The sequence below is a fragment of the Ranitomeya imitator genome, chromosome 5 (assembly GCF_032444005.1).
Source record: "Ranitomeya imitator isolate aRanImi1 chromosome 5, aRanImi1.pri, whole genome shotgun sequence".
NCBI classification, from domain to species: Eukaryota; Metazoa; Chordata; class Amphibia; order Anura; family Dendrobatidae; genus Ranitomeya; species Ranitomeya imitator.
In genome coordinates, this window is record NC_091286.1 from 102,296,009 (window position 1) to 102,319,584 (window position 23,576).

At 42.5% G+C, this 23,576-nt stretch overlaps 1 protein-coding gene across 3 annotated transcripts in view; it reads right to left on the bottom strand.

Annotated features, from left to right (window-relative positions):
* NINL (ninein like) overlaps window positions 1–23,576 on the bottom strand; it is a 170,587-nt gene that overhangs the window by 25,532 nt on the left and 121,479 nt on the right. For 2 of the 3 annotated variants that reach the window (XM_069768984.1, XM_069768983.1), the window contains exons 14-21: window positions 19,989–20,139; window positions 19,840–19,905; window positions 18,536–18,645; window positions 15,841–16,187; window positions 9,590–10,972; window positions 2,407–2,511; window positions 2,031–2,100; window positions 187–420 (exon numbers count right to left, since the gene is read on the bottom strand). In XM_069768984.1, coding sequence (XP_069625085.1) covers window positions 187–420; window positions 2,031–2,100; window positions 2,407–2,511; window positions 9,590–10,972; window positions 15,841–16,187; window positions 18,536–18,645; window positions 19,840–19,905; window positions 19,989–20,139 — 2,466 coding nt within the window. The remainder of the gene's footprint in view (window positions 1–186; window positions 421–2,030; window positions 2,101–2,406; window positions 2,512–9,589; window positions 10,973–15,840; window positions 16,188–18,535; window positions 18,646–19,839; window positions 19,906–19,988; window positions 20,140–23,576) is intronic. The other variant, XM_069768985.1, reaches the window with a different exon arrangement.

The window sequence follows — 23,576 nt, forward strand, 5'->3', positions numbered from 1 at the left end:
AATCATCAGTATTAAAACAATAAAAGACCTGACAAATTTCAGTTGGTGGATAATGAATCTATAATATATGAAAGTTTAATTGTAATCATTACATTACGGTAAATAATGAAATTTAACACTATATGCTAATTTTTTGAGAAGGACCTGTATGTGCATCCCCATTTGTAGCTCTCCGCTCCCCCTTACCTCCTGCCTTGACACCTGCAGTTCATGTTCCAAGCGATCTCTTTCTTTTTGCCAAGACAGTTCTTGCTGAAGTTTTGCGTCTTCCAGAGCACTGATGGCTTCCTGCAGCTTCACCAGAGCAGAGTTTTTTTCATCCCTTTGCTCAGTGAGCTCTTCTAGTTTTAGGTTTAGTTTATGAATTGCCTCCTGATGTTGCGTCTTTATCCGGAACAGCTCCTCCTGGTACTCTTGGTTCTGGAAGTAAAAAGTTTTTAACCTTCCAGAATGTAAGAGCAAAGATGGCATTGTACGAGGAGTGTTACATTCCCCATCACACTGCACTCAACTTTTTTTCCTATATAGATTCATAAGTCCACCTAGAATTCCTACATAGATGAACTAAGAGGGGCTGTCCGATTAAAGCAAGTTATCACCTATCCATGGGGTAGGTGACAATGTGCTGATTGGACCGGCACCGATCAGCTGATCGGGACATTTTTATCCACAACAGTAAACTTTTTTCCTAGTTACAAGATGGCTTGGAAAGTCGGACGCCCAACTGTCGCTGTCATCATTCTCTACGGAACGGCTGGGAAAAGCCGAGAACTGTCCTTGGCAGCTCCATAGAGAATGAATAGAGCACAGGTCACACATGCTCCATTCTAACCGAGACAAAAGGTCCCCATTATGCCCATTGATGCGGGTCCCAGGTGATGGCACATCACTGTGATAGGTCATCACGTTTTAAGAAAGGAATAAAGATTTGACTATATATTTTATAAAATATGGAGCACACCACAGTCCGTTTTACAAACAGGTGTAAACATCGTTCTAAGGATTATCTTGATCTGATATTTTGGACAGATACACAAAATATGCAACAAAATTTTGACAGACGGGGACTGAACTTTGACACTCCACCTATTGGAAGAACTGATACAGTTGAGCATAAAGATTTCCAGGACCCTGGGATGATTTAGGATCGGATGATTTAGTCTGGGATGATTTAGTGAATCCTGCTTTGAGCAGGGGGGTTGGACCAGATGACCCAGGAGGTCCCTTCCAACTCTAACATTCTATGATTCTATGACCCTGATCGGGCATCCATGTCAGTACTCCAGGGCAGTGCGGACTTCCTCGGCTGGCATCCAAGTGCCAACATCCTGGGCACCTTTTGTGATTACAAGGTCTCAAGTGATGTCATGATGGGCATCACTCCATGACATCATGGGAGCTTAGTATTCACAAGAGGCACACAGGATGCTGACACTCGAGTGCCAGCAGAAGAAGTCCGCACTGCCCCAGTCTGGCTGATGTGAAACTCCGGCGGTCACTGCTCTAGGGTCCTGAAATTATTTTTGTTTAATCCTACTCTCAACCCTTATTTCATAAGGTGAGGAATGCAGAATCCAGGCAGAAGTTGGATAGAGAGTGTATGCCAAGCTCGATCCGTAACTCCCATAGACTTCAATAAAGTTAGTTGCACACAATGTAAAAATAAATAAAAAATAAATAAATAAAGTTAGATATTATCCAGAAATTTGAAGAAAAAAAAAGCTCAGAATGTTAATGGTGGCAGTGGCCACATGGCTAGACAGTTGCAGGGTTCTGTGTCCAGCATCAATGGGAGTATGATTTTGAATTTTTATTTTTTTTTCCATTTTATCACATTTAAAGCGGTCGTCAATTGTTTTATGGTTGAAAACCCCCTGGAGAATCAGGTCATCCAAAACACTTGTGTAAAACAAGATTCAAAATATATTCTAAGATTGATCAAAATCTGTTTTTTTTATATGTGCATAATGGATGGTAAGTCTGTCTCGTAGCAGATGGTTTTGGTTTGTTAGGTTCTTGTTATTTCTCACCTGCTTGTTTATGTCTTCTAGTTTTCCATGTGTTATATTTGTTTCTGTACCGAAAGCCTCCAGCTGGATTCTAGATTTTGTACAATAGAAAACAAACACTAAAGTTATCATTCTGCTCGCTCAAACAAAATGATAATGGCACATTCGGAGATAATGATGTATATGGACAAGTCTTTCCTTATTACTAGGTTCCCCCCAATGTTATATTCTTTCAATATTGAAATGCATAAGAGAAAAGGTTTCAAAATGCTTAAGCAAGAAAGTATATTATATGAGCGAGAAAGTAGAGTATAATGGAGTATAACGTCACTGGTTATTCTCTGATAGCACATTTTGCACTTAGTCTTTAATTCTCATGTATGGAGTGAATTATTACCTGTTCTTCTTATTCAGATCTTCTAGATTTGCGATTTCTTGCTGAAGTCGCTCCACTTTATTCCTCAGGAAGATGTTATCATCAGACAATCTGTGGAGCTCCATCCTACATAAGATCGAATGAAGAAAGACCAATGATAACCCTCTCTTTCAGTAAGAAAGAAAAGGTCTTCCTACTTTACAAAGAAAAACACACAAAAACAATGCAAAAAAACATAAAACCTATACAACAAAAAAAAGAGAAAAACGGGTGCAAAGCCTCCCAGGTACAAAACGGTCCTTCAATAGAATCCAAAAAAAAAAAAAAAAGGCAGCACACCATATACAGATGGAAAAAAAAAATAAGCACTTTTTCAAGCAATACAAAAGTGCAAATGCAGAGTATTTAAGGCAACCAAATTATTAAGGTATTTAGCAGAAATTACATGAATTAAAAGTGCATATATATTAGTTATTTTTGGTAGCTTACTGAAAGCTCATTATGCCAGGTATGTCCACATAAATACTTTGCTACTGTGTTTTTATACATTTTTGTAAGTTATTTAATATATGTAATTGTTAGGTCATCATCCTATTAATGCAGAGAACAGAGGACTATCATTAAATAGAGGCTACATTCTCTCTTTCCTATACAGAACACTGACCTGCATGTTCCATCTCAGAGAGGAGCAGGGGGCACGGTGTGGCTGGCCCTGTTGTAGGGGGCACGGTGTGGCTGGCCCTGTTGTAGGGGACACGGTGTGGCTGGCCCTGTTGTAGGGGGCACGGTGTGGCTGCCCCTGTTGCAGGGGGCATGGTGTGGCTGCCCCTGTTGTAGAGGGCACGGTGTGGATGCCACTGTTGCAGGGGGCATGGTGTGGCTGGCCCTGTTGTAGGGGACACGGTGTGGCTGGCCCTGTTGTAGAGGGCACAGTGTGGCTGCCCCTGTTGCAGGGGGCACGGTGTGGCTGCCCCTGTTGTAGAGGGCACGGTGTGGATGCCACTGTTGCAGGGGGCACGGTGTGGCTGGCCCTGTTGCAGGGGACACGGTGTGGCTGGCCCTGTTGTAGAGGGCACAGTGTGGCTGCCCCTGTTGCAGGGGGCACGGTGTGGCTGCCCCTGTTGTAGAGGGCACGGTGTGGATGCCACTGTTGCAGGGGGCACGGTATGGCTGGCCCTGTTGTAGGGGGCACGGTGTGGCTGGCCCTGTTGTAGGGGGCACGGTGTGGCTGGCCCTGTTGTAGGGGGCACGGTGTGGCTGGCCCTGTTGTAGGGGGCACGGTGTGGCTGGCACGGTGTGGCTGGCCCTGTTGTAGGGGGCACGGTGTGGCTGGCCCTGTTGTAGGGGGCACGGTGTGGCTGCCCCTGTTGTAGGGGGCACGGTGTGGCTGCCCCTGTTGCAGGGGGCACGGTGTGGCTGCCCCTGTTGTAGAGGGCACGGTGTGGCTGGCCCTGTTGCAGGGGGCACAGTCTGGTTGCATGAGTTCCAATTTTATTAAACTGAAGAAGCCAACTAAGCAAAAAATATTTCTTTACTATAATTGTACATGTTATGCACTGCACTTGCTGCCGAATTTTCCACACTGATTTGCATGAAGAAAATCCACAATGTAATATACGGTAGCACAAATCTTATCTATATGTTGTGGAAATTTTCTTAGGGAACTCAGGGAAATCCACAACAAAATCCACATCACAAATTTGGATATTGCAACAGAGTTGTTATTAAAAAATTCAAAGCACATCTTCCCCTTGTACATTTACCCTAAAGGCGTATTCCCATCTGAGACCATCATTTCCACAGGATACACAGTAAATGACAGACTTCACACTCCAAAAAGAAGCAGTCAAGGTGGCTTATATGCCAGAAATATCTTAGATGGTAATACTGGGGTAACTGGGTGCAATCTGAATATGTTGCGGACAAGTAGAGGTTGTGTGCCCCTTATCTAGGGGATGGGGTGGTCAGGTACAGCTTGCGATGTCACTTACTACTGACTCAATCAGGCTAAGTGGATATTAATTTGAATAAGAAGTGCAATTGTCCAATCAAAATACTCGTCAGTCACCTTAAAAAAAAAAAAAAAAAATGAATACATTGAAACTAATCCTCTCATGCAAGATAGAAGTGGATAGGTGTAGTAGTTATTTACATAGGCCTCTCCATGCACTGACCTTCTTAGGTGTATTTCCTTACCAATGGACAAGAAACCTTACTCCACATCATTGGTTCTCAAGATCAGGAGGACCATATTCAGTAGTAAAGGAAGCACTACAAGCTCACATAGTGAGCCTTACATGTTGTGGTGTTGTGCACTCTTTTTTTAGCTTTATAGTTAGAAGGATTTATTCATGTTCAAACCATCCGGAAATCTTTTTATAAATGCGACAATCCAATATTGTTACAACATTCCATTAGTGGTTGATGGATTAGTGTTTGGCTCGTAGGCGCCCTACCAATTTAGAGCAGTGTTTTTCAACCAGTGTGCCGTGGCACACGGTCGGGTGTGCCGCGGGGAACGGGAGTCAGCTGTTCTCTGTGCCGACTGTCAAGCTGACAGCCGGCACAGAGAAGCTGCAGCGCGCCGGCTCCCGGAGATCAATTGTACTCGCAGACATCTACCAGCTGCGAGTACAATTGAGGCTCTGACCGCTGGGTCAGAGCGACGCCAGCAGCGTGATCAAGTCATGTGATCACGCTGCTGACGTCACTATCCGGCGTGCAGGAGACAGAAGAGACTTGGTGGTAAGTGCTCCTGTGCTGTGGAGCTGAAGACACCGAAGATTCAGTGTGGGGTGGGTTTATGGGGAGTATGTGGGGGGATTTATTAAGTGTGTGGGGGGATTTATTAAGTGTGTGGGGGGATTTATTAAGCGTGTGGGGGGATTTATTAAGCGTGTGGGGGGATTTATTAAGTGTGTGGGGGGGGATTTATTCAGTGTGTACGTGGGGGGGGGGGGCTGGAATTTATTTAGCATGTGTGGGGCAGGGTGCATTTATTCTGTGTGGAGGGGGATGGATTTATTCTATCGGAAGGGGGGTGTATATATTCTGTGGGGGTGAGTGGGGAGATGGGGGTGGACACAGTAGCGAGGGGAAAAATGTGTGCTGACAGTATTGGGAGCATTGGTGATGGGATGTGTGAGGACAGTATGGGGGGTCGGGGGAATGTGTGAGGGGGGGAATGTGTGAGGAGGAAATATGGAGAGAGCAAAGGGGTATGTTAGCAGGGGGGGGATGTACAGGAGGAGGCTATTAGAAATGTGTGCAGACAGTATGGGGGGATGAAAGTGTGAGTGGACACATAATAGATACTGAGTAGTGTGAGGGTAACAGCCAGGAGGAGACAGTATGCCAAGTAGGAGGAGTGTAATGAAGGGGCACAGTAGAGAGACTGGGCTCTCTATGAGGGACACCGTATGAGAAGGCAGTGTGAAGTATGGAAAAGAGAGAGAGGGCAGTGTGGATGGCATGTACCATAAGAGGGACAGTGAGGGTCATATTATGTGCTGGGAATAAAGTGAGGGGCAATTATTTACTCAGGGGCTCAGCCTAGGGCAGATATTGTTATTCCGGAGCATTATAATAACACTGCTATCTTTAAGGGTGTTGTGTCGGGATGTGCTGCAGAAGACAGGAGAAGATGGAAGTCTGCAGAAACGAGCTCTGCCGGTGGATGAGAAGAGTCATCATGGCATCTGGACAAGGTGAAGATGAAAAGAAAGAGGCGACTCCACAAACAACGTCATCCATCAGGTACCTGGATGTAAATGTGTTTTTTTTGTGATACTAATTCTCATTTTTATTTGTTAGGAACATTAAAGGGGATGTCCAAGGTTGTGATGAGTCTGCAGTCATACTATGTGACTGCAGACTTCTGAATTCTCACAGTGCACACTGCTATCATAATTCTCTGATGTTGGTGATTTACATACATGCGGTCACGTGCTGACTAGACATGTGTGGCCTCATTCAATGAAAATGAATTGACTGAGGCCGGACACGTCTAGTTAGAATGTGGCCAGAAGTATCCAAATCACATACTTGTGCTGTCATGACCGTCCACTCTGGCCACCGGCAAGGGAGAATCCTGAAAGTGTGCAGTGCTTGCGCTGTGAAAATTCAGAAGCCTGCAGCCACATAGAATGACTGCAGACTTTCATCTCAAACCTGGACGCACCATTTTGTGCCATTTTGGTTGGTGGTGTGCCTCGGGATTTTTTAAGTATAAAAAGTGTGCCGCGGCTCAAAAAAGGTTGAAAATCACTGATTTAGAGGACAGAGATATTGTTAGACTTTTGTTCAAAATTTTTTTTTTGATGCGCAATTTTGTTTTAAAGTGAATCTGCCCTCCTAAGCCATCTATATGGCATGCAAGTCATAGGAAACTAAATAAAATGATATCTTGATATACATGATCCAATAACTTATTCTACAGAAATCCACTTTTTAATTTTAAAATATGTAAATGAGCTGTTAAGATCTATGGGCTGGACACTCATCTAAAATAAATCTCTGGAGGCAGATTCTCTGGGAGATGAAAGGGAGAGTTTCCAGTGTGAGGCCAGTCTGTCCCCTGCATCTGGTGGTGAAGCCGCCATTCATATCTTCTCTCCAGCAGCGTTCGCTGTAGAGAAGATATGAAAAATCCTTTTTTTTTTTTTTTTTTTTTTTCGTGTTTAAAATAAAGATCCCTCTTCTCCCACCCCCTGTGCGCCCGCCCGCTGTTAATAAAATACTCACCCGGCTCCCTCGAAGCGTCCTCTCCGCGCCGCACCTTCTCCTGTATGAGCGGTCACGTGGTGCCGCCCATTACAGTCATGAATATGCAGCTCCACCCCTATGGGAGGTGGAGCTGCATATTCATGACTGTAATCGGCGGCACCACGTGACCGCTCATACAGGAGAAGCTGGCGCTGAGAGGACGCTGCGAGGGATCCGGGTGAGTATTTTATTAACAGCGGGCGGGCGCACAGGGGGTGGGAGGGGGTTGGGGACAGGGATCTTTATTTTAAACATGAAAAAAAAAGGATTTTTCATATCTTCTCTACAGCGAACGCTGCTGGAGAGAATATATGAATGGCAGCTTCAGCACCACGCTGGGGGGACAGCGCTTACTGTAGCGCTGTCTCCTGCACGGCACACGGACTGCACACGTACAGCGTCCGTGTGCGGTACGTGTTTTACACGGACCCATTGACTTTAATGGGTCTGTGTAATCCGTGCGCTCCCATGAACACTGACATGTCTCTGTTTTGCACACGGACACACGGTCCATGAAAACACGCTGACATGTGCAGAGACACATTGATTTCAATGTGTCTACGTGAGTCAGTGTCTCCGGTACGTGAGGAAACTGTCACCTCACGTACCGGAGCCACTGACGTGTGAAACCGGCCTGAGACATGTAGATCAGGACAGCAGACAGACCATCATTACATATCTCACACTGGTAACTGCCCCTTTCATCTAAAATAATCTCTGGAGGCAGATTCTCTGGGAGATGAAAGGGAGAGTTACCAGTGTGAGACATGTAGATCAGGACAGCAGACAGACCATCATTACATATCTCACACTGGTAACTGCCCCTTTCATCTAAAATAATCTCTGGAGGCAGATTCTCTGGGAGATGAAAGGGAGAGTTACCAGTGTGAGACATGTAGATCAGGACAGCAGACAGACCATCATTACATATCTCACACTGGTAACTGCCCCTTTCATCTAAAATAATCTCTGGAGGCAGATTCTCAGTTAGATCTGTGTCTGGTCTATAGATGTTACCAGCTCATTTACATATTTAAAAAAAACATTGATTTCTCTGGAATCATAGATTGGCTAGCAGATCTGAAGGTTTAGTTTTATTCAACTTTATGACATGTGTGCCCATATAGACGGCTTAAGAAGGCCGAGTCTACTACCTAATTTCCTTTAAGAAATGTTAAGAATAAAGCATTTTGTTTTTACATTATGGCTGAAAGCACAACCAAAAATGAATTTTCTTTCTGTTTTGACTGTGAGAGCAATAGAAAAAGGAACTAAACATGACAAAATTCATCCATACTTGCAGCACATGTTGTATATTTGCGATAATCACTTTAATAAAGCTCTGAACATTCATTAGACGTTGATGCTGCTGGTTCCAACCTTTTTAGAAGTCAGATATCTTAGCATACATTCTGAATAGATCACTAGCAGCACAGGTAAATCATGATAAAAAAAATAGTTTGCTGTTATTTTAGCTTGAGAAGACCCGATATAGAGAAATAATGCTATACATTTACTTTTTTTTTGCAAATAGTTTTAACATTCCTTGATAAACCCCGAATGTTGACTGAAAACCTAAAATATAAAGATATCTTTTGATATTCACAAATTCACAATGAATATACAGTGAAACTCCAAATGTAATGGCCATTTCAGGTCCCTGTGTCTACTTCTGTCTCTCTCTAGCTCTTTCTTCCTCCTCCCTTCCTTACCCCTCCATAGACTTATGAGCACGACTGCCAGCTTATCCTTCGCTGAACCTATACATTGGCTTCTCTGGGGACAGATTTTTTTTACGAACTAATTGGGAGCATATTACTAGTCCACGAGAAGAAAAGATATATTACAAAGTTTGTTATTTTCATCTGTACTTGAGTTATGTAAGAAAATAAACTCTTTAAGTGCTTATTACTGACATTGATGTTCCGAGTATGAACCGTGATGTCCAGACCATCTCTTGACGGGAACTGAAAAGCATATATGACTAGGGGGACATCAGGAGACCTGCAGCCGGTGCAGACATCCTGGTCCATACTCAGACTGTGTAACCAACCTTACTGCATGATGGATATTGACTCCCACAACTAAAGAACATAAACCTAACAGAAAAGGATTGGCATCATAGATTATGTACATACATGCATGTATAACTAATAAATCGATTAATAATACAACTAAAATAATTACTTTAAATCTATGTTGTTAGTAAGATTAAAAGTTAAGTGCACAACAGAAAAGGGGGGGATGCCTTATAGAAAATTATCAGAATCACACTACTGGTTGTACTCAAAATACTCAAGGCAAAATACATAGGCAATACATAACAAATACAAGCAAATATATTTCTTGGAGTGGTCAGTGGTGCAGTTAGTAAAATGTGAGAAGCTCTTTGCATTTCATTGAAAGCCAAGCGGAAAAATAAAAATCCCAATAGTCTAACCTGTCATCTTGACAAGCAGAAGTCTGTTGTTCTAGTCTTCGTACCAAGTCTTCCAGTTCGAACAACCTGTCTTTCACATAGTTCTTCTCAGTCTCCACTTCTTCCTTGGCTTCCTGGACTTTCTTGGTTGCCCATTCTTCCATTTGTTGGCCTCTACTCACAGTGTCTCCTATTTGACTCTGCAGTTCTCTTATTTCCTCTTCACTGCTCTTCAGATGTTGGAGTAACATAGCATTTTTGGCTACAAGATCTTCTACTGTGACAATTTCTGTCTGGGACTCCCACATATTTTTAAGCATGTTATTTCCAGCAAAATCTTGCTGGGCTGCCATAACTTCTTCCTCTGCGCTCATTAATTTCAGCTTGTAATCCAAGTCCCCATTGCCAGCTAACCCTGCCACCTGTGTCTGCAGATTTTTCTTCTCGGTATCAGGCAATTGAACCATTGATTCCAACGTCTGCACACGTTCTCGGCTTTCCTGCAACTGAGAAATTAATTCTTTTGCCATGTCCTCAGAAAGCAGGCATTTGTCTGCCCTAGTTTCCAACAAGCTGCTTAGATGTGCTTTTTCTTCAAATCTTTTTCGTTCTTTCATAAGGGTCTGTTGAGTCTTTGTCTGCTCTGACAGCCGGGCTCTCGGAGAAGTTACCAAGCCCTCTCGTAGCTTTAGCAATGTGTTCTCCTCTGCCTCATTTAAAGGATGTCCTTCAGCCATGTCTAGAGAAAGATAATCCTGCCCGTCTTGACTAAGGGAGCTATGGTTATGCCTCTTGTGCCTTTCTACGTGATGTTCATTTGAAGGGTCGCTATCCGTGCCTCCATTAATTAATGGCGGATTTTCCTGAAAATTGTGTACATCACATACGAGTTCCCCTGCATCTGCTCTATCATTCGCGGACAGCAGGGGCTGCACCTGCAGGTTTACATCAGCTACAGTCACCTCGACACAAGGATCACAATGTCCTTTCTCTGCCAACCGTTGCCGTTTTCTCATAAGGATGCAAGAGTTTTTAGCTTTTACCAACAAGGTGTTTAAACCCTCAATTTCCAGGTTGAGCCCCTTAATGTGATCTCTATAGTGGGTTTCTAGCCTTTCCTTCTCAACAGCAAATGATTTACAAATTTCAGCTTGGTCCTCATTGTGTTCTTCCACCAGTCTTAGCTGATCTTTTTTCCATTGTGTCATTAGGGTCTTCTCCTTTCCTTCCCACTGGTTTAGCTCATTGATGTGGTCTTGGATTAATGCATTTTTCTCAGAGTCGTACTTGCTCCGGTACTCGTTTTTCTCGCTGAGGTGCTGCTGCATTAAATACTGGCAATGTTCTGTATATTTTGCTTCAATCTGTGCCAACTTCTCAATAACTTCATCTTCTGTCTCTTCCCTATAGATAAATGGACGTTCACCCGAATTAAACAAAATTATGCATTTGTCTCACAGAAACCTGCCTAAATGCCTGGCATACATCAGAAAAGTAATATAGGTAAAATAAATCTTCTTCGGCCCAACCATTTAAGTTATAAACTACCCCATGGACTGTTATTTATGCAAGCATTAGTATTACCAGGAAAAAAGGTGTCTTTTTGACATATGTTTGTTCAGGATACGGCATAACCTGCAATGGGAGTTGCATGCTACTGCAGGAACATACATGGTGTGAACATAGCCTTATGCCAACCAGGTGGCCGTAATGCGGCAGACATAAGGCATCCTATCGAAGTCCGATTCAAACTCTACAAACTTGAATCATAGATCCTTACGATATGGTTAAGGTCTGTTTACATGGACAGACAGCACAGTACGACCACCGACCAGTGAACGTTTACAGATGGACACACATTGAAAAGCTTATTTACACCAGCAGACCAAGCAAACGATGCGCACTGAGCGATCTATACGTACTAGATTGCTCAATGCACATGAGCTGGCATAGCTCTCAGAACTGCGGTACGGGACAGTGGAAAACCGACAACAGAAAAATGGCATAAATAGCAGGGGTCCCAGACACCAGTTTACGTGTTTCATGGCCAAATATGCCCCTTAGTCATTGGCATATTTGGCCCTGAAACGCGTAAACCGGTGTCTGGGACCCCTGCTATTTATGCCATTTTTCTATTGTCGGTTGTCCATGCTTTTAATGAAGATTTTGGAATAAAGCTTATTGGAGTGCAACCTATTGGTGCTGGATTTTTTTTACGACTTGTTGGATTTTCCTGGCCATGCACAGAGTGGACAGGTGAGCTGAAAAAATACTTTTTTTATTTACTTATCTGAAAGAGGCCTTATGCTCGTCATACATAACAGATAGTCGTCTGGCCGGACATTTATTGCTCCCCACTCTGCCATACACATGCATGTTTGGCTCAGAAAAGCATTCATATGTTTTCAATAAGAAGGGTGGAGAAAGACCATGCCAGAGATCTTTGGCGGCGGCTTATCTTCCCTGAGAATAAAATGATATGGCAATCATCCAGCTGCCAAATTCTTATCCCCTTTGACAAATTGCCAGAATTTGTCAAAGAAGCTCTGGTAGACCCACAAACACATCAGATGCTTTCCCTTCATCCAATGTGTACATGGGCTATTAATTCATTTCTTGTACAGACCGTGTCAAGATTTTACAGGATCTGGAACATTTTATTTTCTCAAACTGTTTTAATGGATAAATATATACAGAAATTATATGTTGAAATAAAAGGAAAAAAAATGTGGGTGTCAGAAAACTTTCTTGGGATTTGTATGTTTTTTGTTATCTTCCTGGTGTATGCCATTTTCCTTGGTATTTTGTTAGACCACTTAAACAGTTTTGAAGCAAAATTATCTGGACAAATAGCAATAGAGGAGACATTCCAAAAGGAGCATGGAATATAGAAAAGCACGACATTCAGGCAGTGCGAAGCCTTAGTATTTTACTGTAAGCGTTTAGTAATGGACAGAGAGTAGCATAAGACACATAGAATATCATTCCTGAACATTGTGCAAAATGTACCCGATGTCCCTGTATACAAATGCCAGCCTGCTGGTTTCTGGGCGCCTGAGCAACAGCACTGCCAGATCTGCTGGCGGCATTTCACACCATGACTTCACGTCTGGCAGGAGACACAGTGGTATATAATGGGAGATACACTTTAAAAGGGAATACATTTAGGGGATTTACCCCTATAATATACTCGCAGTGCTTATTCAGGCTCCTAATAATGTTTTTAATGATGCCTTTATTACAACTGTTACTTCCAAGTGTGTAAAAATAATGTTCCCTCCTGCAGTGTGGGTTCATGGACTAGTCCAGAAGCACCTTCACTTGTCCCTGCAGTTCGCTGGTATAACGGCCCAATTGATAAACAGCAGCTGAATTGACAAACGAGCATGTGAAGTGAGGACAAGATGGACGCTGCTGCGAGCGTGAAGCCACCGAACCGCAGTGATGACGCTCCACGACTAGTCGGGATACCAGCGTGACAGGATTAAACATTTACATACATGCACTCACTCCTGTGGCTAGACCTGTTCGTCAGCCTTCTACAAATCAAAGTCAGCTTTCTCATGTGCAATTTTTTTCTTAATTGGAAGATATTGATGGACAGATCTGGTTACATGCTCCTCCATCAGCAGCTATTATGAGAACAAGAGCTCTGTGCAGTCTGTGATAAAGGCGACACTAATAAGTGCAGAAAGTGAACCTGTAAGACGTATATAATAGAAAGTGTCATATTTTGACACTGACTAACAGCCGGCTGTGCACGGACGCCCTGCAGAGCTTGCTGTCAGTCCCAGAGTGTGCGTGCAGCTGTTGTGCACAGTGCTGTGATCAGTGACTGCAGCAGCGCCCACATGTCTGCCTGAATGAACCGGCAGCTCCTGGGAGAAGATAGATTACTTTTCTCCCTGTAGCTCTGCTTTCATTACAGCAGCCGGGCACATTTCTAATGCTATTAACCTGCAAATTAACCCAATACATGCAAGTTAATAGAGATCCCTTTAAGGCCCCACACACTAACCGTCTAATCTACTGTACATGGGAGCCTCCAGACTCTTACCCGACAGATGATGTTGGGGGGAGAGAAGGATCCGACCTTATGAATTTCAACAGCCAATCGTTTTGTCCTCTGTGACAAAAGTGACTTGATGGAATTTTCAGATCATATGATCAGTGTGTGTGTGTTAGAGCTATGTACGTACGTATGTACATAGCTGTAACACACACACTCTGATCATATGATCTGAAAAGTCCATACGTATTAGGGCTGTGGATTATGTCTATATGTGTTAGAGCTGTGGATGTATGTTCGAGCTGTTTAGTATTATTAGTGTGTGTGTGTCTGTGTGTGTGTGTGTCTGTGTGTGTGTGTGTCTGTGTGTGTGTGTCTGTGTGTGTGTGTGTCTGTGTGTCTGTGTGTGTGTGTGTGTGTGTCTGTGTGTGTGTGTCTGTGTGTGTGTGTGTGTCTGTGTGTGTGTGTCTGTGTGTGTGTGTGTGTGTGTGTGTCTGTGTGTCTGTGTGTGTGTGTCTGTGTGTGTGTACTAAAAGAAAGAACCTGGCACTCAACTTAATGCTTGTGAGATTAAAATCTCACAAGCATTAAGTTGAGTGCCAGGTTCTTTCTTTTAGTATCACATGGTGTGGGAACCTACCTGGGCACCACTAGTAGTAGTGCACACGGCTTTATCTGTGTGTGTGTGTGTGTGTGTGTGTGTGTGTGTATGTGTGTTAGAGCCATGTATGTATGGATGCATGCATGCATTTACACGTGTGCACTGCAGAGCATGTAAATGATGTGCGTGCTGTAAAGCTATATGTGTACAATATACATGATGCAGAGAATCACTAAACAATAGATCTACTACCTCTTTATATACTACTACTAGTTCATTACAATTAGTAATATTGACCCCTCCAATTCTTTACACCTGCAGGGATGTTTTAATTAGTATTTTCCTATATTCTGTTGTCTAAACCTAGGGTGCATCTTAAAGTGAGGTGTGTCATAGTCTGAAACGACAGTATATAGAATATATGGGAATGTCAGCAATAATAAAAATAAAAATGTATCCACAAACAGGTTATTAACGTGGATTTATGAACACTCCAGATATATCCAATTTAATAAATACTTGTATTTTCAAGTAAATAAACCTGGAGCATCTCTTCTGCGCCCATGTTGTCTAGTTACTCTGTAACTCGGCCTCGAAATTCATGAACAAGTTCACAGCTGTATGCTACTATTCTGTTGTCAAAAGGGTGTATCCCTGCACAGTCTGACCGATACCTGGGCAGACATATCATTGATGCGACCTGTGCAGTCCCACATGGGCCTAGGAGGTAAGGTGGAATTTTGCACTATGTTGATCTATTAAAGTGAAAAGAGCCCATACACTGTTCTTGCACACGGGCCCTTTTCGGTCTGTATCTGACAGGGATCGATGCCATTGCTTTCAGCGTCAGACTGTGTAGGGACACCCCCTCACTGGGTAACACGCAGTTATCAATTTATTCATTCATTTCGAGGAGAAATAAACAGAGGAACAGCACATTAACGAATATATTTTTTTCATAATGAATACAAGTATTTAGTAAGATACACAGGACTGATGATAGATCCATTTTAAGACAAGGTAAGTAAAGAATTAAAAGAAACTGAAGCAAATATGTTAGCAAATGTTAAAATTTTTAATATGGATCTAATATGTAAAAATATGACATCTTCAGAAAATATGGGGTGTTCTTTGTTAGTATAGCTAGAACGAAGCTCAATAAAACCTGTGAGAAGTGACCAGCACCAGTGGTAAGGCACAGCAGAATTCTGCTGACAGAGGGAAGAGACATAGGACATGGACTATGTTCTCCGACAGTGAACCAGCTGTGCATTTTATATAAGAAGTGGTATAAATATTATATATATACACCGTATCTCAAAACCTCTCATACATTGAGTGCCGTGTAAGTGGTTATTTATATACAGTCCTGAAATGCACATATACATATGTAAAAGTCATGCAAACGGATACAAATAGAGAAAGAACAAACAGAGCCATGCATTAAGGGCAGCATTCCTGCAAGAAGATTTCCACGCGTTATTATAAAGCAGTCCTGCTGTACACAAAACAGGGAATCAGAAAACCAAATCAGCAGAAAGAAGGCTAGGTGACGCAAGCAAGTCAGAATTCATCAGCAATTGCAATCAGACAAGTCCTAAGTCTACTCTGGACTAATGTGTCTATTCTAGAATACCATAGAGTAAATATGTGATATCAGACCTCACTGACTGCAGGTCATGCTGGTGGGTCCTCGTTAGATCCTTCTCCAGCTCTTCCTTCTCCTTGGTCAGCCTCTGGGCCAGAGCTGATATTTCTGTGGCATAATATTCTTCCATGGCAGCTCGCTCCTTTTCAAATTTTTTCTCCAGTTCTTGGACGTGGCCAGATTTGGGGAGTTGTTCTCTGAGGCCGTCTATGACTTCTTGATATTTTGTATTGAGTTCCTCAAGGTCTCCCTTCTGCTCCTCTAGTTCACTGATTTCTAACTTGAAGTTCTGTTCAGTGTCTTTTCTTTCTTTTTCAAAGTTCGCTTTCGTTAATTCGAGTTCCCGCTCATAATAGTTTACCTGAAAGTTCATAAACATCTTTATCACAACTAGTGGCAGTATAAAACTATATTCAAATAACAAAAGACCTGCCCGTCCCTTCCAAACAGAAATCAGGTGTGTACAGGTGCATGCGAAGAGTAGTCATCTCTGTACATAATTAACAAATAAAACTGCACTATGTAGTGCTATAGGATGAAAACATGAAATATATGAAATTTGAATTGCATTACTGCTCTAGAAAACAGGAAAACTTGAGAATACTTAGCGCATAAATTGACCAATTTATATATACCCAGCAGCCACGACAAGGCGATTCTCGTTGCTGGGAACCTTAGGATAGCATTCACATTAGGCAGGCTCCCATCAATGAGAATCGCCTTATAACGGCAGCTGGGCATTCATGAATTTATGTGTTAAGTATTCTCAATTTTTCCCATATTCTGGAGTACTAATGCAATTCAGATTTTACATATTTCATGTTTTCATGCTATTGCGCTACAGAGTGCTACTTTATTTGTTAGTTAAAACTACGGTATATTCAAGATGTTTTTTTTTTTCTACACATGGCACGCATATCACCATGGAAGTTCTGGAGCTTAGAGATAACCTGTCACCAGGATTTTATACTCCAAATTAAAGAGGCTGTGCTGCTGATTAAATCTTTACCTTGTTTGCAAAAATCCGTTTTGCTATTTTAGAGAAATCCATTGAAGTTGTATGATAATGATTTGCAAGTACAATGGGTGATAAGCCAATTCCATTAGCATCCAACTTTCGTGATGGATTTCTCTAAAACAGCAAAATGGATTTCCACAAGCAAGGTAATGATTTAACCAGCATTAAAGCACCTTTACATACATTACACTAGTATGGGGTATAACATCTGGATTTCAGGTTCTCTTTAAAAGCTATGGACACCTTTGACATGGGAAAAAAGTTAATTTTTTTTACAGGTTGCTTTTTACCTTTAGATAATAACATTTCAATCTGCAATCTTAACTCCTTCTTTCATTCTCAGATCTCCTGATATGCAGTTTGCAGACTGGATTTTTAAGATTCTGATTTTTCTCTTATGGGTGAGCCTCTCTCAGTAATATAGGCTGGATGTGAAGTCTGCATGTGTTCATGGTGCTGCTATTTGCACTAGGTCTCATGTATCAACTCAGCTCCAGAACTGGACTTGTTTCCTCTCCAAGTTCTTTTCTCATTGACTTAAGCCTGTTTTCTTTGCCCTTAAAATGCTTTCCCCTCTCTCCAGTGCAGATGTGTGTACAACCCTCCCGTCATTCCTGCTATCTCTAATGCTGAGAGAGGGGAGTTGTTGTGTTTAAATATACATTTCTACAGTATTTTAGCAGCAATAGGATTGAGAAGATGTAGCTTAAATCCGGCATACACAACTCCTGAAAGTGCTGACAAAACTGAAGTGCTCTCAATGCTCTGAAATACCACTTTACAACCTCATTGCTTTTAAAGTGACAAATGTTGCATCTAACTAGCAGCCCGCTACACTGGTCACGTGAGAGGACAGTGCAGGGGTTAATAGCTGTGTGAGATTGTAAAGTGAACCCGGCAGCTGATACATGCTGACTGATCTACAGACAGCATGCATCAGACAATGGCTGCATGATTTCAGCCAGGAGTGTTTTCAGAGAAAAACAGTGTAAAAGCCATTGGGGTCCAAGCCACACTGGAGACAAGTTGGCGAGGCAGGTCCCTCGCAGCGTCTTCCTGCCGGCTGCTCTGGAGTGAAACGTCTCTCTGAATGCGTGTATAGAAAGATCGGTCAGCCATTGGCAGCCGGCAAAGAGAAGCCAACAGAGACCTGCCTTTTTCACTAGTCTCTCGTGCAGCTTCCTCCCTGGCGGCTTTTAAAGTATGTAAGTTTTTCTCTGGAACACTGTACATACCTGGCTGGAATCATGCAGATTGGGCAGTATGTATCAGCCGTCAGGTTCCCTTTAAGTCTACAGTGTGAAGGCAGTTTAACAATAAAGGGTGCGATTCATCAAGAAAGACGATTCTCTCGCCGGTCTTGATGAGAAGGTGTTTTAGAGCAGATGCTCACACCTCTTGATGAATCAGGAGAGGCGCGTAAAAGCGTACACCTCACCTAATATCCTAGTCCAGCCCCTGCTGAATTTGAACAGCGCGAGTCAACATGCCCTGCCCCGGCTCCACCTACTTTGTCAGAGCTAAGGCCAGAATGGCCTGAACACTCTAAAACTTTTTTGCGCAACCTTACCCATTTTGTGCCAGAAATCTGGAGAAAATGCTTAGATAAATCGCCACCATGAACTTTTATAAATAGAAGACTAAACAAATTTAAAACCGTGTATGTATAGATGAGTGCATTTTGCTCTCACCTTGGTTTCGAGCTGTATTTTGAGGTCCTGGATTTCTTGCTGCAGTTCCTTCACTTGATGCTTTGTCAGCTCAACCTCCATGTTCATTGTGGATGACACAAGACCTAAAACTGAAAAGTACAAAGATGTACACAGAGCAATAATTTTAATAATTTTTAAATCATGGCATCAATGCAACGCATAGGAGTTACCCACTTTGGGAGCTTCAATTGTTATAGTAGATTTGACTATGAAGGAACAATGAAGTAAAAGCTCATTTACTGACAAAGTATTTTACAGCTTCACTAAAATCAATAGTCTCCCCTGGAGAAGAGAGATGTAGTTGGTAAAAGGAGTAAGGGAAGTAATAGAGCAAAATTTCATTTAGGCATCCATGGGCCACTCGTTATGTCATGTTAGTAACACTGTATCTAGCTGAAAATATATATGCAGAGATAAGCTCCTGGTGTATACGGCTATGTGCCTTTTGGCCTTATCTGGCTAATATGTGATTGCATACCATTTATTTAACTGTATAAATAAAATGCTGCACACCGTGCTTTATTATAGAGAGGGACACCCCAAAAACACAGAGCATGTGGTCCTCATGATCTGTGCAGATAAACTCACAATATGAAATAAACGTAGAATACACAGGAAGTCACAGGACAAGAAAGGGAAAAACTGGGCTTTAAGAACCTAAAAACAAGGGATTAAAGGGAACCGGTCATCAGATACATGCTGCCCGAACTACAGGCAGAATGCATCAGAGCCTGGCTGTGTGATTACTACCAGCTAGGTTTTACTTTGAAACGCTCCAGTGTTTCAAAGAAGGGACTTTGAAAGGTCGGTCAGGGACTAAGGATGACATGACTAGTCCCCTGCGGCCAGCTTGTCCTTGCCCTACTCCAGTTGATTAATGGGTCTCTCTTGTATGTGAGGCACTGCACAAGAGACACTCAGGGACAAAGCAGGGACCAGCCCATGAAACGACCATCACTGATGACGCTTTATTTCAGGGAGGGAGCAGAGTCTGTGACAGTGACCGCAGTCTGTCCCCCCATAATGCTTTGGTTGAATATCACAGCATGGACTGGTGATACTCAAACTTATCGTCATCAGACAGGAAAGAAGAAGAAAAAAGTAAAATAAAACACACTACTCCTTATAGTGTCGTATCTCTTCTCCAGTCCTGATACTATAGGATAAAGACAAGGAGCCCAGCTCTTGTAATGGGTGGAGATCTGATCACTGGGACCACCAATACTTATATCGTACAGAAACGTTTCACCGCTCCAGTGAGGAAAACCATGGCTGGTACTTACCACAGGAACCTGCTGCTGAGGCACTTCTTCTAGGCTTCGAGGATATCCCCTTCTTTGCAGAGGTTTCTGTTGGGTAGAATCTTATTAATGAACTGCAGGCAATAAGCACTACTCGGTAATGGAGGTTTACAAATATAGCACAGACTTACTATGGCCATCCTCAATCTTATCCTTCACCTTATGGTGCAACAGTTTGTGGTCCTTCATCTTGGCCAATAAACGAGAATACTTGCCCTCACTGAGCTGGGATCGCAGCGCTTCCAACTGAATCTGAAGCTCATCATTCCGATCACGTAATTCCTACAAGGGGGAAAAATAACGTCCATTATGAAAACTAAAGTTTCATTACATCAAGAACAACGATTATTGACTGAAAATAACTAAATTGCCAACAACAATAACAGGAATAGCTGGTAAGCACCAGAGAAAGAAGTCGGAGCTCCACTTCAAATTAAAGCGGTATTCCCATCTCCAAGTTCCTATCCCAATATGTAGTAGGTGTAATAGTAATAATAATAATAATAATAATAATAATAATAATAATAATATATTATTAGCAAATACCTCCAATTACAAATGTAGTAGTTTTTCGGATTCGCTATGCCTCTTTCCTCATTTGTAGGTATCCATGGTTACATCCACTAATAAAGGGACAGGTAGTTGCTAGCCGTTGTAAACATGGATACCTAAGGTCCTGCAATGCCTGCACATGAAGAAAGACATAGCAAATCAGAAGAACTGATTCTAATTGGTGGTTTTTGTTAATATTATTATCAACTACTACATATTGAGATAGGATGTTGGAGATGGGAATACCCCTATAAGGTATGCCTCCACTGATATCAGCATTTATGTCTCCTGTCAAGTGTAAAGGCCCCTCATACACAGACTAATGACGGGTTAGGCTGACAGTTAATCTGTATGGTGGCCACCCCACTGTCTGCTAGTAGGGGACGTCAGTGACAGAAGGACCCGGCGTGTCAGACTTCATACTGCCGATGCTGTTCTCCTGGAGATGAGACACCACCAAGCGAACCTGTGTTTTGGAGAGTTGGGGGACATAGCTGTTGGCCTAACAATCAGCCTAATCATCATTCGACCTCCAGACATCTAAAGTGTATGGGGTTTAAGTGTGACAGCTGACAACACAGCAAGGAGATTAAACAGTCATCTTGCTAAGGGAACTGGATAAATTTGGAAACTTGAACACACCCCACATTATGATTAATATAAGCTTTCATAGAGAGGTTTATTCCATTAGTTGGCATTAGAAACACCCGACGTCACATTTAATCTTCTTGATGGGGGGCTTGTACCAGCAGATTTGTAAGCTCAATAGTATTTTTGTGACTTGGTTTAACTATTAATAACAATTAATATTTGATATCTTTTTTCTAACATATGGGTCTCAATTAAAGAAGTTTTCAATGCTTAAGGTCTGTTTACATGAACAGACTGGCGGCACGACGCAACCACCGATCGGTAAATTTTACCTAGCTACGGTCATGTAAAAGCCCCGTTTACACGTGCAGACCAAAGTAAGCAATGCTGCCACAATGTTTTTCTCCTTCATTGTGTGATCGGCAGCCTGTTTATGGCAGGTTATTTGTGGAACAAACGTATTTAACAACGCTCATTCAGGAATATCCTGCCCCTGTAAGATGGGTCTTCAGCAATTGACTAACGCAAATCCAGCCTCAGTGGACATGCTGCTTAACAAAATACAAAGGTTCATCAGCAGGAATCTCCGGGCCCGGATCCACATAGAACAAACAATGACGGCCAGAGGTCAGCAATGTTTGATTTCTGGAAATCGTTATTAAAGCTGCATTTACACTGAAAGATAATCGTGAATGAGACTTCTTAACACTCGTTTCACAATGGTCTTCCAGTGTAAACAGGCTGCAAATCATTGAATGAAACTATCTTTTGTGCGGATCAAAAGGTTATCGTTCTCATCGGAGCACCGACCCTGTGTAGACAACACTCGCACTGCCAAGAATAGTGGCACTGGACGAGCTATTGCAGATCACATCGTTTATGATGGTCTGGCTGTGTAAACAGGCTATTAATCAACCATTAATCAGAAAAGGTCTACCGATCGCCGATCTAATTGTGCCGCTGGTCGGTCTATCACCCTTAGCTGCAAATACAAGCGATGCACATACAATTAGCATGTAGCTTCCTTGGCCTGAATCATTCTACAAAGTATGAAAATGTAGATCAGTACTGATCAGGGAAGGCGTACATTATTTCATCATTTCACAGGAATATTTTACTGTAAATCGGCATGCAGAAGCACTAAACATAAGCAATCATCACACAGACTTCAGATGGGTTTACACACAGATTTATGACCAATCTGACCACAGATTTCTGATCACATTGTTTTAGAGAGCATAAAAATCCCAGTTTGTTGTGCTGGTGTAGAACAAAAAATTAATTATTGCGTTTACAAACCCCCTCTTGATCACTGCTAAGTAAAGATGAAAGTAAACCTTCCAGATCGACTTCCTATAGCTCACTATAGAAAGATTATAGATTGATATTGGTCTCAGGGGTCAAAAATTGGTCAGATATCTGTATATGTAAAAAAGCACCCTTAGGCTCACCTTTACCCTCTAGGTTACACAGCAGAAATAGGAGTCAGATAGTTTTAATAAGAAAAAAATATGAAAAATATAAGTAAAAATAATGACATTTGCTATGGATTAGTAAGCGTTCGTGCGAAAAGTAGAAATGAGCTACTTCCTGGTAATCCGTTTATGGCTTCTACTGTCCACATCTTTTCTCAATTACATTTCGCATTTGCCAGAGGTGTATTTGTGGTGGCCATGAGAAATATACACAGGGTGCTGGAAATGCAGCAGTTATCACGCCCTGTACTCTCAGCCAGTACAAGCACAAATGCAAGATATAGGACTGCGATTTAAAGGGAACCTGTCAGGTGAGTGATGCTGCCCAGACTGCAGGCAGCACGCATCACATCCTGGTATATTCTTCTCTGATTTGTCGGTTCAGAGACGAGATAACGTGAAGAGGTTTCTTCACTGCGAAGTTGGAGAGATTGAAAGATCTTTTCCTATGTGTATGCAAGGAAGAGACCGATCAATCATTTGCAGCAGCACAGGGAAGAGCCGGCCAGGGAGCGGCACTGAACTAGACTCATCTCCGGCTGGATTTCAAAGTCTACCTACTCTGAAATGCCTTAGCGATTCAAAGAGTGATCGATTCATGCCGCCCACGGACAGTATGAATTCCCAATAAAATTTAGTAGGAACATCATAAGGAATGAAGAACAACTACTCCATGTCTCAGGAATCTTAAAGGCACGCACTGATCAGAATGGGGCCAAACTGTTCAGCTGGCTGCATATGCCTGAAGCTTTGCCCACCACACGGGCTATTTATCGCACAATACCAACTGTGCGGCCATTAGCCCACCATTGGCAGGTATAGCTTTGGCTTGCCAATACGGATGGACCCACCATATGTCATTGCCCTATGTAAAAGGACAAGTAGAGTGTAGGAATGCATGGCCTCAGGCAAGAATGGCAATTGTATAAGCTCTTGGTCTGATAAAGCAGATCACTGAAACACGAGTGACCTGTTTGTCAGAAACAGAAGAACAGGAGTCAGTAAAAGGGTGGGGTGGAGAGAGACAGTGAGGGAGGACAGGAGAGCTGCAAGTACAACATCCCACCCTGAAGCACTCACAGATCATCTGAATACAATTTC